The 17,507-nt window shown below is 38.4% G+C and overlaps 1 protein-coding gene across 1 annotated transcript in view; it reads left to right on the forward strand.

Moving 5' to 3' along the window:
• The window catches only part of LOC111159380 (UV radiation resistance associated), a 324,480-nt gene that overhangs the window by 246,314 nt on the left and 60,659 nt on the right, over positions 1-17,507 (forward strand). Inside the window, exon 13 of the mRNA XM_022521795.1 lies at positions 4,394-4,472. Within this exon, the coding sequence (XP_022377503.1) occupies positions 4,394-4,472 (79 nt within the window). The remainder of the gene's footprint in view (positions 1-4,393; positions 4,473-17,507) is intronic.

Raw genomic sequence — 17,507 nt, forward strand, 5'->3', positions numbered from 1 at the left:
ATGATCCCAGGTCCTGGGTTCAAGCCCCACATCGGGCTTTCTGCTCAGCAGGGAGCCTGCTTCCTCCTCTCTCTCTGCCTGCCTCTCTGCCTACTTGTGATTTCTCTCTGTCAAATAAATAAATAAAATCTTTAAAAAAAAGGGGATTTCAGAAAACTTACATACTTAGCCCCTGTCCTCAAAGACTTCATAATCTTATTTGCAAATGGAGTATGCATCCTCTTGATAAGACAACAGAGTATGGGTTAAGAGCAAAATGTGGGGGCGCCTGGGTGGCTCAATTGTTAAGCATCTGCCTTGGGCTCAGGTCATGATCCCAGGGTCCTGGTTCAAGCCCCACATCGGGCTTTCTGCTCAGCAGGGAGCCTGCTTCCTCCTCTCTCTCTGCCTGCCTCTCTGCCTACTTGTGATTTCTCTCTGTCAAATAAATAAATAAAATCTTTAAAAAAAAAAAAAATGAAGAATGATTCATAGTCACTTCCTTTTACATTTTTTTTTCCAAATTCAGTGAAATTTGTTCTTCATGTATATACACATGCACACACACAGAAAGTAATTCATGTGTATCTATATGTGAATTCATATACAGATGAGTCTCTTTTTTGCTCATTCCATTTACTGGCATCTCAGTAGATGGACTTTGCAGCCTTAGCTGTTGACTGTCATTATGACTCTTTGGATTACGGTCTTGAAATATTTTCTTGGTTCCTGAAGGAAAGATGAAGTTATATTCAGTATATTTAGTTTTGCTTATTTAATATTACAGAATCCTGGAGATGGAGGAGGTATACTTCATCTAGTCTACTGAGTCATTCAGTGTTTGGTAGTCCCCCCCGCCACCTGTGTGTCAGTTTCTAGAGCTGCTGTAACAAAATATCTCAGACTTGGTGGCTTCAAACAGCAGAAAGTTATTCTCTCATAGTTCTGGAGGCCTGAGTTCCTAAACTAAAGTGTCAGCAGGGTCACACTCCCTCCAGAGGCTCTTGGGGAGAGTCTTTCCTTGCCTTTTCCAGCCTCTAGTGGTTCCAGGTAAGGCTATGTGTAACTAATTTCTGCCTCCATCTTCACATGATGTTCACCTCTGTGTCTGTTCCTCTGTATGGCCCTGATACAGACATATAATGGCTTTAGGGCCCACCCAGGTAACTGAGGATGATCTCATCTTAGGATCCTTAACTTAATGGCAGCCCTTTTTCCAAATAAGTTCACATTAGCAGAATTTGGGTATGGACATACCTTTTGGGGGCCATCATTCAGCCTATTAGGCCCCTGAATATATGTCCATCATTTATTGTCCAGCTTCTGATTGGCTGCCTTTACCCAGGATCTTTTGGATTTTTGACTAACTCTGGGTGAAATCAATTTTCCTGTAACTTTTATCATTAACTTCGGTTCTCCCTGTTTGAAACCATGAGAACAAAAACAATTCTTTTTCTCTCTGGAAGTCCTTTATTAGTTTTCTCTGCAACTTCTGTGCTCCAGAGTGAACATCTCTTATTCTTTCAACCATTTCTCTTAGAACCAGAGCTCCCATTCTTCTAGTGATCTTGGTTGTGCTGCTTCTCTTAAGCACTTAGAGGCGATAAAGAATACTGAATTTATAATTGAAGACCTAATACTCCAGTCATGTCTCTCCCACTGAGTAGGTGATCAAGGCAAATCATTTTTTTTTTTTAACAAAAACCCTGGACCATCTGCTTCACTGCATGCTTTTTATAGTCAAATGAGATTATTATAAAACCCATAAGGAACATAACCTATAAGAATTTCCCAATTGGGGGCACCTGGGTCGCTCAGTGGGTTAAGCCTCTGCCTTCAGCTCAAGTCATGATCTCAGGGTCCTGGGATTGAGCCCAGCATCGGGCTCTCTGCTCTGAAGGGAGCCTACTTCCCCCCTCTCTCTGGCTGCCTCTCTGCCCACTTGTGCTCTCTCTCTCTCTCTCAATCTCTGTCAAATAAATAAATAAAATCTTAAAAAAAAAAAAAAGGAATTTGAAAGCAATGTAAGATAGGAACTCTGTCTGAATGATCGATCTGTCTTAAAATTGTCCTATTTGAACCTTTGGTTTTAATCACTCTTCAGATTTGTTTTAATGTTACGTACACACCTTGTGACTTTTTCTATAAAGAAGTCCTGATGAAGTTATAAAGTCCATGTTGTGACATCCATTTCTCAGGAATGTAGAGACTTAGCTTATTAGCGTGTGCTTATTTCAATGTACTCTTCTAACATTTGAAACTGTTTCTGTATTGGTAACTTGAAGGTGTATATATATGTGGGATTGGAAAGCTGTGCAGATAGTCTACATGTGATGTTTATAGAATAACAACTACATAATACAGAGCTTTGAGACTCTACTAGATTCCTTCCAGAGGGCCCCTGTGTTATTACGTCTTTGCAATTAGGTAGTTTCTTTGCAAGCTACCTCATACAAGTTTGGATGATTCCCAAACACCCTGGGAAAGCCTAGTGCTGCACTTTGCTTATCCTAAGTTTGCTGTTATTTTTATGTGTCTCAATTTAGGGCCACACCACATGGCCTGCTTTATTTTTTGTTGCTTCAATTAAATACAAAGCTGTATCTTCTTGATGGATGTATGAAACATTTGGTGTTCCCTTAGTAGAGAATAAAGAAGTTCATGAACTTACTCATTCCGCAGTGCCTGTAATTTTATAGCACAATGAATTTACCTTTTGGAAACTATATGTAATCAACAGCTTTCAAGAATTTAATATGGGGCCCCTAGGTGGCTCAGTGGGTTAAGCCTCTGCCTTTGGCTCGGGTCATGATCTCAGGGTTGTGGGATTGAGCCCCACGTCAGGCTCCCTGCTCAGCCAGAAACCTGCTTCCCCCTCTCTGCCTGCCTGCCTGTGATATCTATCTAAATACTCTCTCTCTCTCTCTCTCTCTCTCTCTCTCTCTCTCTCCCTCTCTCTCTCTCTGGCAAATAAATAAATATTTAAAAAAAAAAGAATTTAATATAAAGGGTTTTTTTAAAGATTTTATTTATTTATTTGACAGAGATCACAAGTAGCCAGAGAGAGAGGAGGAAGCAGGGTCCCTGCTGAGCAGAGAACCCAATGTGGGGCTCGATCCCAGCACCCTGGGATCCTGACTTGAGCTGAAGGCAGAGGCTTTAACCCACTGAGCTACCCAGTGCCCCAATATAAAGGTTTTTAATTATTTCCTTTATTTTTCCTGGAAAACAATATCCATCAGACTTTATGGAATGTATCTTTTCCTCGGGCAGTTGAAATTAAGAATGTCCACTAATTGTCACCTTCCATTCATTTCAATAGGATTATTTTATTTTTGAGAATAATCATATATTGCAGAACTAAAGAAGGTGAAGTTTTCTTCTTGATCCTATCTAAATTGTGATTGATCTGTGTTTGTGTGTTTATTTCAGAGGATAGAAATGTATGCTTAGTCTTGAGAATTGGGAAGATATGAGTAGAATATAACATTTTCTTCTTCATTTGCAGGGATAGGGAAAAGGTAATAGTGAGAGAAACTTATTTTCTGAAATAACTCATCATGTTGATAAGGATCCACAAATCTCATGCCTTTGTTAATTCAGTGAGTCAGGTTAAAATGGAAAGTCTGATGAGAGCTCTATGGCATGACATTGCCTTGGAGAAATAACATTCAAATAGCACACCTGTGGGTGTGAGTGAATTTTGGATGAATTTTCACTCGTATTAGTACTGTTGATTTGACTGGCCACCTTGAAAGAAACAGAAATCTTATATGTTGCTTTCAAGTCTGAATTTTTCCCCCTTAATCTTCTTTTCTATTTAATAGAACTTGAGCTGTAAGGCCCAGAGTATTAGAGGAAAAGCTTCTAGGATCTTAAGTTTAGGGTGGTAAGTTTATGATACATAAATATGAAACATAGTGGTCTCAACTTCTTGGGGTTAGTTGGGTCATTTTTTTATGTATTAGTCCATTGTGGCATGACCTACTCAATTTTTTGGAAAGTTATTTATTTGAGAGAGAAAGAGAGCACATGTGTGGGAGGGGTGGAGCAAAGGGAAAGGGAGAGAAAGATTCCCCAGCAGACTCCGCGCTAAGCTTGGAGCCCGTTGCAGGGCTCAGTCTCATGACCCTGAGATTATGACCTGAGCCAAAACCGAGAGTCGCATGTTCAACCAACTGAACCACCCAGGCATCCCTCAGTTTTTTTTGAAACAAAGGAACCATTGATCTGATTGGACTAATTATGAAGATATTAAGATAATGGGTTGCAGGGACTATAACCAGCTGGTAGTCCAAGTCTTTACATATTTATGCTGTATTCAGGGAACTTCTATCTTTGTCAACAACTTGGAGGTTGTTTTACTCAAGCTTTGGAAAACTTCTGATCCTACTGGATTTTTTTTTTTTTTAAGGTTTCCATTATATCCAAAAGGAGGGGAGAAGTTACAATTTGATTATGGTGTCTATCTTCTGAACAAAAATATAGCACAGGTAAGTAACCTCTCTTCACTCCTTTTCTACTTCCCACATACAACCTACTTATTGGGTTGCTGACCATCTTTCTTTATAAATAAGTGCTACTACAGTTGACTGTTTTATTTAACCAGTTACGGTGATAATGCGAAGTTCTTTTTTGGCCACAGCCTAATTTTATGCCATTATAAGTACTCCTAAGAAGCAATGGGTGCACATTGAAATCCTTCTAAACTCAGAAGCCCTTTACTAAGTTGTTACTTGCTAGTAGACTGTACTTGAATGTGTCCGTTCATAACTTTTTTCCTCTGTAGCTTCTCACACAGCTTTCTTCTCTTACATCACTTTGTTCTCTTAAACCACTTTCAGGGACTCATTTTGCATCGGGAGTTGTTTATGGAGTAAAAGTTTAGTGCCTCTGGCAAGTCCTTAATGGTCTCCTCACCTTGTTTTGCAAGAACCAAAAAGAAAAGACCAACCACGTGGTCCTTCCAACCCATCTGGGGTTTCTGCGGCTCTTTCGACATTAAGCCAGTTAGTATCTCATTTAAATAAAGTCTTCCCATATGCTGTAGAAAGACTAACAGGTGCTCGGGTTTTCATTTTCCGAAAAGAGCCATGCAGAATTTCTGTAGCATACTTGACTGTGCTTTCAGAGGTAGACGTTTCATATATTTTCTAGTTGTAAAGGAAGATCAGCTTCAGTGCGTTGTTTTTATTTGAACATACTCAGTTGGAATAGCACATGGATAAGCATCCAGGATTTGACTGTTATTTAAAGACATTATCAGCTGTATCCTCAGACCTTCTCTTTTAATAGAAGCAAGAAGGTTTATAATGTTTTTGTTTTTAAAAGACTGCCTTTTATCTGTATGAATATAAAGACTCGCTGAAAATTTCCCTTATTCTTTCCTGATGGATCTAGAATTATTCCTCCATATGGTATCATCTTTGCCTGGCTATCTCTCATCAAATATCAGTTTAATGTTTAATTTGATTTTATTTAGATTCTTATCTTTTCTGATATTGGATCAAATTTCTAGTCTGCAGTCTTCCTTTAATCATTTGCTTTGTAAGTGTGTACTCATCGCCCTCGCAGTCATACTGCTTGCTCATTACTGCCATTGCAGCCTGTGTTCTTTACTTCAGGCTCTGACCTGTGACTCATCTTTCCATTCTTGTGCCATTCTTCCCACACCTGATGCTTTCTCTCTCTCCACTTTTGGCAGAGATTCATCTTAGTCTAGGAAATAGGACTTTAGGGGCGCCTGGCTCACTCGTTTGGTGGAGCATGCTACCCTTGATCCTGGGGTCATGAGTTCAAGCCACATGTAGGGCATAGAACCTGCTTGGGAAAAAAAAAAAAGGAAGGAAGGAAAGAAATAGGACTTTTATTTCAAGGCTGTCTTATGCTACATTATAGTTTGGTTGTTTTGTTTTGTTTTTTTTCTGATTATAGTTTTTATACTATGGAAAAGGCAGAAGTGGCCTAAGAGTTCATGAAGGGAGAAGAGGGCTAAGTAAATTAGAGAGTACCTCCAGGTGAGGTCAGCCAATGTGGAAAAGGGCACATGAGTCCAGAGTCTGGGGGGCAGGATGTCAGGAAAGTTGGTGGAACTAAGTTCTGATCTGAATGCAGAGGTTTGTCTCTCCTTGCCCTATTTTCTGTTTCTTGCCCTAAATACTTAGGTTGAGGTCCAAAGTCTGTTGGAAGATTCTGAAACCTACTCCTGATTAAGGCTAGAGCTGAATGTCTGGATTTCCTGGTAAATTTCAGCTGCACGCACATGCGGGCGTGGACACACACACACACACACACACACACACACACAGTTCACACACATAGGAATGCCAGAGGATGCTGAAAGAGGCGCTACGAAAAGTCCAGCTTGCTTTGAAAACAAGACAAAGATGGAGGTTGTATGCAGTGGAAAATTTGGGCAAGTCCACCCTGCACCTCAGACTCAGCTCGGGTACCTGTTTGGTCCTCACTCTGGAGCACTTCCCAAGAAGAAGCCTCTGACTTTATTCTTAACTGAACCAAGGTCACAAGCATGCTGAACTAGTTTTATTCATCTGTTTAAACAATAGATGGTTTCTAGTTTTTTTGTATCTGCAACTTAATAATTTTTTTGGAAGATTTGAAAGACTACACTTGTCACTTGTGTGTGGGTTTAAGATTGATAAGTTAACTCCTTTAAATCCAGAGAGAGCAAGTATCTTGCCCTCTGTATTTTTCATCACTGTGTGGCAGTTTTAAAAGGAGAGGACAATCAGCTTTTTATAAACAAATTGTCTTAGGTTTCAGAGTGCATTCAGGAGGCCCTTTCTGACAATTTAGAAAGAAACTATTATTGAATTTGTGACCTTAAGGCTTTTTTTTGCTTCAACTGTATATGGTCCATCTTCTAATATTTCTTGAGAAATATTTCATTTTGTCTTTGGCCTTAATACCATCACTTTGTTACATTTCAATTTATAACAAATCAAAAAAGTATTAATCAGTATGAGCCCTAATCATATATATTGTATCAGGAAAAAATTTCCAACTTTTTGAAGATTTAGTTTTCTATACCTTACATATATTTCTATACCTTACATATTAATACATGTTGTCAAAGGAGAGTTTTTTCTTCTCAGCCAGTCTCATTTATACCCCACTTCTAGAGATGTGAACAAATCGTACTATTAAAATGGCCCCACCTCAGTAATTTATAGGCCAGGTTAGTGGAGGTGGATGAAAGCATTGGCATGTGTTAAAGTGCCAGAGAAAAAGGAGTGAAGTCATTTAATACTGCATCCATAACTTGGTTGAGGATTTGAATAGTCAATAGGACCTTTCATCACAACCAGAAGTAGTAGTAAAATCACTTTTTTGGTAGAGGAAATGACAGAATTTAGTAATATTTGTTACTTCAGTATTTGGGACCAGTCCAGCCCGTTTTGAAAGCATAAGCTTAGAAAGACAGGCCTTCAAGTAGAAATCCTCAAGTGTTGTTTGAAGAGCTGAGAGGGGTGGTAAGGCCTCCCTTGCCCTCTTCCTGTCATTGCGGTCTAAAGGTATGTGTCTGTGTGCTCTACTGGGTATTGAAAGTGAATAAAGTGAAGTGCCTTGTTTTTAGTACCACTTGGTAATATTTTTCACTTGTCAGCCCCTTTGTCTGGAAATAGCTTTCTTTGTTGGTCAACATGTAACACTACAGGAACAGACCTGGCAAAATTCAGGCACAGTATAATTAACATTGATTTAAAAAACTAGGTTCTGGGGCACCTGGGTGGCTCAGTCATTAAGCCTCTGCCTTCAGCTCGGGTAATGATCCCAGGGTCCTGGGATCAAGCCCAACATCGGGCTCCCTGCCCCGCGGGGGCCTGCTTCTCCCTCTCTCACTCCCCCTGTTTGTGTTCCCTCTCTTGCTGTCTCTCTCTCTCTCTCTCTCTCTCTCTCTCTCTCTGTAAAATAAATAAATAAATAACCAAGTTCTGCCACAATTGACAGTAACTTTATAAGTACATTACATTAGAATTTGCATATAACATAGTAGTTTGCTTTTAGTTTTAGCTTTTAGAGCATAAAAAGTAATAAATCAAAAAATACAATACTTTTGCCTTACATTTATGGAGAGTTCTATTGTTTGAAACATATATATGTATCCACGTTACCCTTATTATCACCCTTTGAAATGAAAGACGCAGCTAATGTTAAATGGATTTGAAGACAGTATGGCTTTGGACATTTCTTGCCCCAGTTAGGATTACTTATTCTGAGAGGTGGGGCGGAGATTCCCTTGCTTCTGTATGCTTCATTGTTCTGTATACAGTTGACCCTTAGAACAACATGAATTTGAACCATGAAGGTCCACTTATATATGGTTTTGTTGTTGTTGTTGTTGTTGTTGTGTTTTTTTGCTAAGGACAGTACTATAAATGTAATTTTCTCTTTCTTGTGACTTAATAACATTTTCTCGGCATATCATAAGAGCAAGCACACAGTATGTAATACATATACAGAATATGTATTAATCAACTGGTTGTATTATTGGTAAGCTTTCCAGTCAACAGGAGGCAATTAGTAGTTAGGTTTTGGGAAGTCGGAAGTTAGAGGCAGTTTTCATCTGTGTGGGCAATCAGCATCCCTAACCCTTGCATTGGTCAACGGTCCACTGTATTTCCATCCTAAAAGTGCACAGAGTCAAAGAAGATAACATTCCCATGTAGGAAAGAAACTGAATGTTCATTGAGCAGAGACAGCTATTTTACACGTTATGATATTTCAGTGAGTAAGCACGATGCTTAAAACTGTAAAGTCTCAAAAGAATGTTGAATGAATGAATGAATTGTTATACACAGTTAAGAAACAGATCCCAAAGAATTGTGACTTGCTTCAAATTATGAATTGAATCAACAAGTATTTGTTGTGCATCTGCCATGTGCTGTATATTCTGAGTGAGAACAGTGAGTAAGGGGACGCCTGGTGGCTCAGTTGGTTAAGCAACTGCCTTCAGCTCAGGTCATGATTCTGGAGTCCTGGGATTGAGTCCCACATCAGGCTCCCTGCTCGGCATGGAGTCTGCTTCTCCCTCTAACCCACCCCTTCTCATGCTCTCTCCTTCTCTCTCTCCTTCTCTCTCTCTCTCTCTCAAATAAATAAATAAAATCTTAAAAAAAAAAAAAGAACAGTGAATACGACACACAAGATCTCTGCCTCATAAATAAGCCAGGTACAAAAACACAGATACTGTATGGTTCCACTTATATGAATTATCTGAACTAGGCAAATGCATAGAAGTTGGAGGTTACTAGGAGCTGGGAAATGGGAGAGTTATTACTTACCTCTGTTACAGTTTCTGTCTGGGGTGATGAAAAAATTTTAGAAGAAGATAGTGTTGATAGTTCCATAACATTGTGAATATAATGATAATGCCACTGAATTATACACTTAAAAATGGTTTTAAAATGGCCCAAATGACACATTTTATGTAATATATTTTACCATAATTAAAAATAATAATAAGGCGCCTGGGTGGCTCAGTGGGTTAAGCCGCTGCCTTTGGCTCAGGTCATGATCTCAGAGTCCTGGGATCGAGCCCCACATCGGGCTCTCTGCTCAGCAGGGAGCCTGCTTCCTCCTCTCTCTCTGCCTGCCTCTCTGCCTGCTTGTGATCTCTCTGTCAAATAAATAAATAAAAATCTTTAAAAATAAAATAAAATAAAATATTAAATACCATTGGATTATACACTTTACATGGGTGAATTTTATGGTAGGTGAGCTATATCAGAATAAAGCTTTTTTTTTTTTTTTAAAGGAAACTCTCTCATTAAACTTATAAGCTAATGAAAAGACAGTAAACAAAGTAATCTTAGATTGTGTTAAGTGCTATAATAGAAATCAGCTAGGCGATATAATGGGACGTAACTGGAGAGAAGGACCTGCAGATAACATTGTCAAATAAGCCTTATTGAGGAAGCAATATTGAGTTAAGACATGGAGATGACAAGGAACCAGCCATACAAAGAGCTAGGAAACAGTAAGTTAAGGTCATGGGAGCAGTGAATGCCCAATCCCTGATGTAGGAAAGAGCTTGTGTAGATGGCTAATGTGATAAGAGTATAGTAAGTAAGGAGAGAGGTAGCCAGGGAGCATATCCTATAAGGGCTAGAGATTATAAAGAGTTTGAATTTAATTCTAAATACAAAGGGGAGCCAATGAATAATTAAAGCAGGATAGTGGCTTGATTTATTTTTTCAAAGATTGTTCTTCTCAAATGAATTATAAAGAACTAGAATAGAACTAAGATACCACTGAGGTGGCTATTTCAAAAGACCTGATGAGGGTGGTTGGTAGCTTGGACTAGGATAGTAGGGTTAGAGATGGAGAGAACTGAACAGATTTAAAATATATGATGGATGGTGCTAAACATCCCTGATCCTCAGGGAAATGCAAATCAATACCACGATGACATATCACCTCACTATTATCCAAAAGACAAGAATTAGCCAGTGTTGGCAAGAATACGGAGAAAAGGGGACGCCTGGGTGGCTCAGTTGGTTAAGCAGCTGCCTTTGGCTCAAGTCATGATCCCAGCGTCCTGGGATCGAGTCCCACATCGGGATCCTTGCTCATCAGGGAGCCTGCTTCTCCCTCTGCCTCTGCCTGCCATTCTGTCTGCCTGTGCTTGCTCTCTCTCCCTCTCTCTCCCTCTCTCTCTCTCTGACAAATAAATAAATAAAATCTTTAAAAAAAAAAAAAAGAATACGGAGAAAAGGAAACACTTGTGTACTGTTCGCAGGAATATAAATTGGTGCAGACAAAATGGAAAGCAATGTGGAGGTTCCTCAAGAAATTCAAAATAAAGCTATAATATGGTGTAGCAATTCCACTTCTGGGTATTTAACCAAAGGAAATGAAAACACTAAATCTAAAAGATGTCTTCACCCACATATTCACTGTTGCATTAGTTGCAGTAGCTCAGATATGTAAACAATTTAAATGTCCATCAGTGGATGGAGGGATAAAGAAAGTGTGGTATGTGTACACACATTCCCTGGAAAATTATTCAGCCATAATAAAAGAAGTAAATCCCGCCATTTGCAACAAATGGATGGATCTTGAGGGCATTGTGCTAAGTGAAACAAGTCAGGTAGAGAAAGACAAATGCCAAATGATCTCATTTATATGTGGAATTTTAAAACAAAAATCGAACTCAGGTACGGAGACTGTTCAGGGGTTGCCAGAGCTGGGGGCATTAAGGAGTGAGTAAAATGTCTGAAAATGGTCAAAAAGCACAACTTCCAGTTATAAAGCAAATAAGTCCTGGGGATATAATGTATAGCATGGTAACTACAGTTAATAATACTGTATCATATATTTTAAGTTGCTAAGAGGGGTGCCTGGGTAGCTCAGTCGGTTAAATGTCTGCCTTCAGCTCAGGTCATGGTCCCAGCATCCTGGGATGGAGCTGGAAGTCTGTAGGGCTCCCTGCTCAGCGGGGAGCCTGCTTCTCCTCCTCATCTAGTGCACTCTCTCACTATCTCTGTTGTTATCTCTCAAATAAATAACTAAAATCTTTTTTTTTTTTAATTGCTAAGAAAATACAGATCTTTGACTTGTGGTGGGCTTATATTCTGATTACCATTATCCTTTGCAAGTTAAAAATGCCATGTCAAAAATGTATTTAATACAACTAACTTACTGAATGTCATAGCTTAGCCTGGCCTACGTTAAACATACTCAGAACACTTTCATTAGCCTACAGTTGGGCAAAATCATCTAACACAAAGCCCATTTTGTAATAAAGTATTGAATATCTCATGTAATTTATTGAATACTCTACTGAAAGTGACAGAATGATTTTATGGGGACAAAATGGTTGTGAAGGCATCAGTTGCTTACCATTGTGGTCACATGGCTGACGGAGCTGTAGCTCTCCACCGCTGCCCAGCATCATGAGAGAGGATTGTACCACCTGTCACAGGCCTGGGAAAAGATCAAAATTCAGACTTCAAAATACAGTTTCTAGTGAATGTGTATCACTTTCACTCCATCCATAACCCACACCATCAAAAAATCATTAGTCAAATAAATCATTGTTGGTCAGAGACCGTCCATATGTCTTAAAATTCTCACCCTAAGAAAAAAATTAGTAACTGTAAGGTGATGAATGACTAGACTAATTGTGATGATCATTTTGCAAATTATATACTTATCCAGTCGTTATGTTGTACACCTGAAACTAAAACAATGTTTCATATTAATTATATATGTATTTAAAGATTTTATTTATTTATTTAACAGAGAGATAGAGAGCACGAGCAGGCAGAGCAGGCAGGCAGAGGGAAAGGGAAAAGCAGGCTTCCCACTTAGCAGGGAGCCTGATGCAGGGCTTAATCCCAGGACCCTGGGATCATGACCTGAGCCAAAGGCAGACTCTTAGCCGGGTGAGCCACCCTAGTGCCCGTCATTTGTTATTTTTAAATGAATTAAATATTTAAAAGTAACTTCTAATATGGTAACATTGGTATAAATGACCCATATAAAAACAAAGTTCTTTAACGTCCTCAGTAATTTGAAAAAATGTAGAGATTTTGAGACCAAAAAGTTTAAGAACTGCTGTTGTAGAGAAGGTGGCCATCCAGATTTCCTACAAAATAATTGAGTTGCTCATAGTCTGATAAGACACACTTATTGGTTTCCTAAATTTGGAACATGATATAAGAGACTTAACAGTTAAATTCTGGTAATATGTTCAGTACAAGTCCATCCAGTGTGCTCAGTTCATGGCCAGGAATTATCAGTGGGCTCTTTCCTGATTTTCTTTGACATTTCTTAAGCCAGGCCTTTTCACTCCTTTCTTGAATGCTTAACAGTAATACTTTTTGAGGATCTAGTTTACAAATATTAATGATGATTTACGTTTGTTTTGAATGTAATGTGGCTTTTTATTATACTTTTTACTTCTTTATCATATTTCATGCCCATTGAAGCAGTTGACCGGGTCTGTCTTTAGAGATAAAAAATTGAGCTGCTGCTACACTAACTTCCAGAGGACGACAAAACTATTAAATGGCAAACAAATCAAGACCAAATCTCCTGATGTCAATCTGGCTATATCCCACTGACGTTTATTTCTTTATTTCTTTTTTTAATTTTTTTTAAAATGTGGGTCTTCTTACAATCCTATGAGGTAGATAGGTTACAGACAGTGATCTGCCTTTTGCGGATGGGAAGCCTGAGAGCAAGAGCTCAACAGAAGAACCAGGACTAGAATGCGGGGACTTCATGACCGCTCTTCCTTTCACTCTATTACCTCTCTTTCCCCTCAGGTTATTTTAAGACTTCATAGAAAGTAAAAGTAGCTTCTCCTTCCAAAAACAGTTGGAAACCTCTGTTCTGCCAAGGACATGGTCTTTCTCTACAACCTGACTACTCTTGGGGCCTACTGTGCTCAGCTATTTAGAAGGGATGAGTGCCAGCTTACACCCAGCAGCTTAAATTCTTGTCTATTTCTTCAACATACAGTCCAATCTATGTGACACATGGGAAGAAAACACGTTCTTATTTTCTTAATTCTTGGAATTGAGAATACAAATTCCAAGGAAGTTTTAATAGTCAGACTGCCATTTTCTCCCGCTGCTGCCTACGAAATTTGCCAGTAATGTAGTAGAAACGTTTTTTTAAGTCCCATACCTATATCTTTAAAGAAAACTTTACTGTGATATAATTCACATGTCATATAATTCATCTATTTAAATAAATGTAGAGTTCCATGGTTTTTAGTATATCCACTGATTGTGCAACTATCACCACAGTCAACTTTAAATGTTTTTATTGCCCCCAAAGAAACCCTGTACCCATTACTTAACTCCCCATTCCCCAAGACACCCATCCCTAGGCAGCTAACATTCTACTTTCTGTTTCTACAGATTTACCTATTCCAACATTTCCTATAAATAGGCTCCTAAGTATGTGATCTTTGTGATTGGCTTCTTACACTTTTATATATTCAAGGTTCATCCATGTGATAGCATGTATCATTCATTCCTTTTTTGTTTTTTTTTTTTTTGCCAAATCATTTTGGCTATTTGAAGATGTATATGGATATATACCACATTTTATTAATCAATTCATCAGTTGGTGGACATTTGGGTTGTTTACACTTTTTGGCTAGAATGTGTAATACTGCTAGGAATATTCATGGACAGGTTTTTGTGAGGACATATATTTTCATTACTCTTGGGTATTTACCTGGGAGTGGAATTGCTGCACCACATGGTAACTGTTTAACATTTTGAGAATTGCCATTTGACCTTCCCAGCAGCAGTGTATAAGAGTTTCAGTTCCCTTACCCATCCCCAGCAGCACTTGTTATTTTCTATATTTTTTATTATAGCCATCTTGCTGGATGCAACATGGTATCTCATTGTGGTCTTGAGTTGAACTTTCCTATTTGCTAATGATGTTGTGCATCTTTTCACATGTTTATTGGACATTTGTAATATGTTCTTTGGAGAAATACTCAGGCCCCTTGCCCATTTTTAAGTTGGATTATTTGTCCTTGTTATTGAGTTGTAAGGGTACTTTATATAACCTAGACACAAGTCCCTTCTCACTGTATGATGTGCAAACATTTTTTCCCCTTCCATAGGCCGTCTTGTTCACTTTATTGATAGCACATTTATTGATAGGCCATTGAAGCACAGAGGTTTTTAGGTTTTAAGATTTTATTCAAATTCCAGTTATTTAACATGCAGTGTAATATTAGTTTCAGGTGTATAATATCATGATTCAGTACTTCCATACATCATCTGGTGCTCATTATAACCAGTGCACTCCTTAGTTCCCATCACCCATTTAAACCGTCCCCTGGACAGAATGGCTACAATCAAAAACACAAGAAACAACTGGTGTTGGAAAGGATGTGAAGAAAGGAGCACCCTCTTGCACTGTTGTTGATGGAAGCTAATCTAGCCACTCTGAAAACAATATGGAATTTCCTCAAAAGCTTAAAAATAGAACTACCCTACAATCCAGCCATTGCCCTATGACGTATTAGCTGAAGAATACAAAAACACCAATTCAAAAGGATACTTGCACCCCTGTGTTTATAGTAGCATTATCTACAATAGCCAAATTATGGAAACAGCCCAAATGTCTGTCAACTGATGAACGATAAAGAAGAGGTAGTGTATATATATATATATATATATATATAGTGGAATATTACTCAGCCATAAAAAGGAATGAAATCTTCCCATTCTCCATGACATGGTTGGAGCTAGAGAGAATTATGTTAGGTAAAATGTCTTTAGTTTTGATAAAGTCTAATTTTTTAAAAATGTATTTATTTATCTTAGAGAGAATGAGAGCAGAGAGAGGCAGAGGGAGAAACAGTCCTTCAGCAGACTCCTCAGTGAGCATGGAGCCCGACGTAGGGCTCGATCTCATACCCTGAGATCATGACCTGAGCCAAAACCAAGAGTCGGATGCTTAACTGACAGAGCCACTCAGGCACCACAATAAAGTCCAATTTTTAAATTTATTTTTCCTTTTCTTGCTTGTGCTTTTGGTGTCAAAAAAAAAAAAAAATCTCAGAAAGTTGAGCACAGTTTTGCTTCTGTATAGTTTTAGCTCATACGTTTAGGTCTGTGATCCATTTTGAATTAATTTTTTTGTAGAATTTAAGAGGTCCAATTTCATTCTTTTGCATGTGAATGTCTGATTATCTCAGAAAAATTTGATGAAAAGACTACTCTCTACCCATTGAGTTGTCTTGGCCTTCTTGTTGAAAATTAATTAACTATAAATGTGAGGATTTATTTCTGAACTCTAAATTCTATTCCATTAATCTAGATGTCTGTCCTTATGTTAGTACACTCTCTATCTTTTTAAAAAATTTTTCTGAAGTGTTTTCTAAAAAATATTTTCTAAATTCAATAATAATATATGCCAATTTTAGAAAATTTTTTAAAGACTTAATTATTTGAGAGAAAGAGAGAGAGAGCATATGAGTTGGGGGAGGGACAGAGAGAGAGGGAGAGAAAGAATCTCAAGTAGAGTCCCCACTGAGCATGGAGCCCAAAGTGGGCTTGAACCCAGGATCCTGGGATCATGACCTGAGGCAAAATCCAGAGTCAGCCACTGAACCAACTGAGCTACCCAGGCGCCCCATAGAAGCGTTTTTAGAGTACAGAAGAAGATAGAAGAACAGAATTTTTTAGAGTCTATAATCTCATCATTCATATGTGCCTTCCAAATCTTCAAAACCTTTTGTCTTTTTTTAGAGATTTATTTATTATTTAGTTGACAGAAAGAGGAGGGAGAGCACTCATGGTGTGGGGGACAGGCAGATGGAGAAGAAAAGAGAGACTTTCAAGCAGACTCCTCAGTGAGCATGGAGGCCAGCCCAGGGCTCGATCTTACAACCCATGAGATCATGACCTGAGCCAAAGTCATGAGTCAGACTCTTAATGAACTGAGCTACCCAGGAGCCCTTTTTCTTTTTCTTACATAGTTGAGGTAACATTATATCTTTCTGCTTTATATATAGCTTAGATATAACTTTATATCTTTCTGCTTTTTTGAACACAAGCTTTTTCCCAGGACAGTACAAGACCTACAATGATCAGTATCAAAGGAGAGGTTCTGTCCAAGTACAGATCTGGCTCCTGGTAGGTAGAACCCTGTGGTGGGTTAGAGTTCCACAGACCTGGATGTGCATCCCACTAACTGACTGGATGAACTTGGGCATGTAATAATATCTCACTGCATCTCTATTTCCTTGTATCTGTAAGGGCTGCCTAGTCCTCACAGGATTGTTGTGGGGGCTAGAAACAGTGAATGTCAAGTTTATAGCTCAGAATTTGTCTCCAGAAAGGGTACTCAATCACTGGTAACTGCCATCATCTATTCTTGATGTTGACTTCTCATCCCTGTTAGGCTGATGTGCAGAAGGAATCCTTCAGTAGAAAGCTATGGCACCTGAACTGGGAATTCAAGGATGAAGATGTTTGGCTAGTGAGAGAGGAGGGGTAACGAAGGTGCGGAAGAAGCACTGCTTAAGGTATATCAAGACCAGCCTGGTTGAAGCAAAAGGTTACCTTAATAGCAGAGATAGGAAAGATGGTTTTGTTGCACAGCATTGGCCCCAGCCCCATGGAGTTACCAGTCTTTGTACTTGAACCTGATTGTGGTCTTTATGAGCTCCCAGGGCATGTTTGGGATGTTTAGTAAATAATAACTGAAAGAATGAAGCCAGAAGACTGTTTAGTAAATGTTAGTAAATAATGTTTAATAAATAATAATTGAAAGATGTTTAGTAAATAATAAAGAATTAGCCAGAAGATTGTTTTTTCCTTGTTAAGGTTGATAGTTATTTCTATTTAAATATGTGTGTATTAAATATATATATGTATATATATATATATATATATTTGTATCTTGACGTATCTATTATATCTCTTTAAATAAAGGCTTTAATTGAGGTAGAAAAATCATATATGTAGTTGTTTTCCAAAAGTATCATTCTGTATTTAAAGGGATGATATTACCTTTTTGTA

The sequence above is a fragment of the Enhydra lutris genome, unplaced genomic scaffold (genome assembly GCF_002288905.1).
Source record: "Enhydra lutris kenyoni isolate GAN:26980312 unplaced genomic scaffold, ASM228890v2 scaffoldscaffold68, whole genome shotgun sequence".
NCBI lineage: Eukaryota > Metazoa > Chordata > Mammalia > Carnivora > Mustelidae > Enhydra > Enhydra lutris.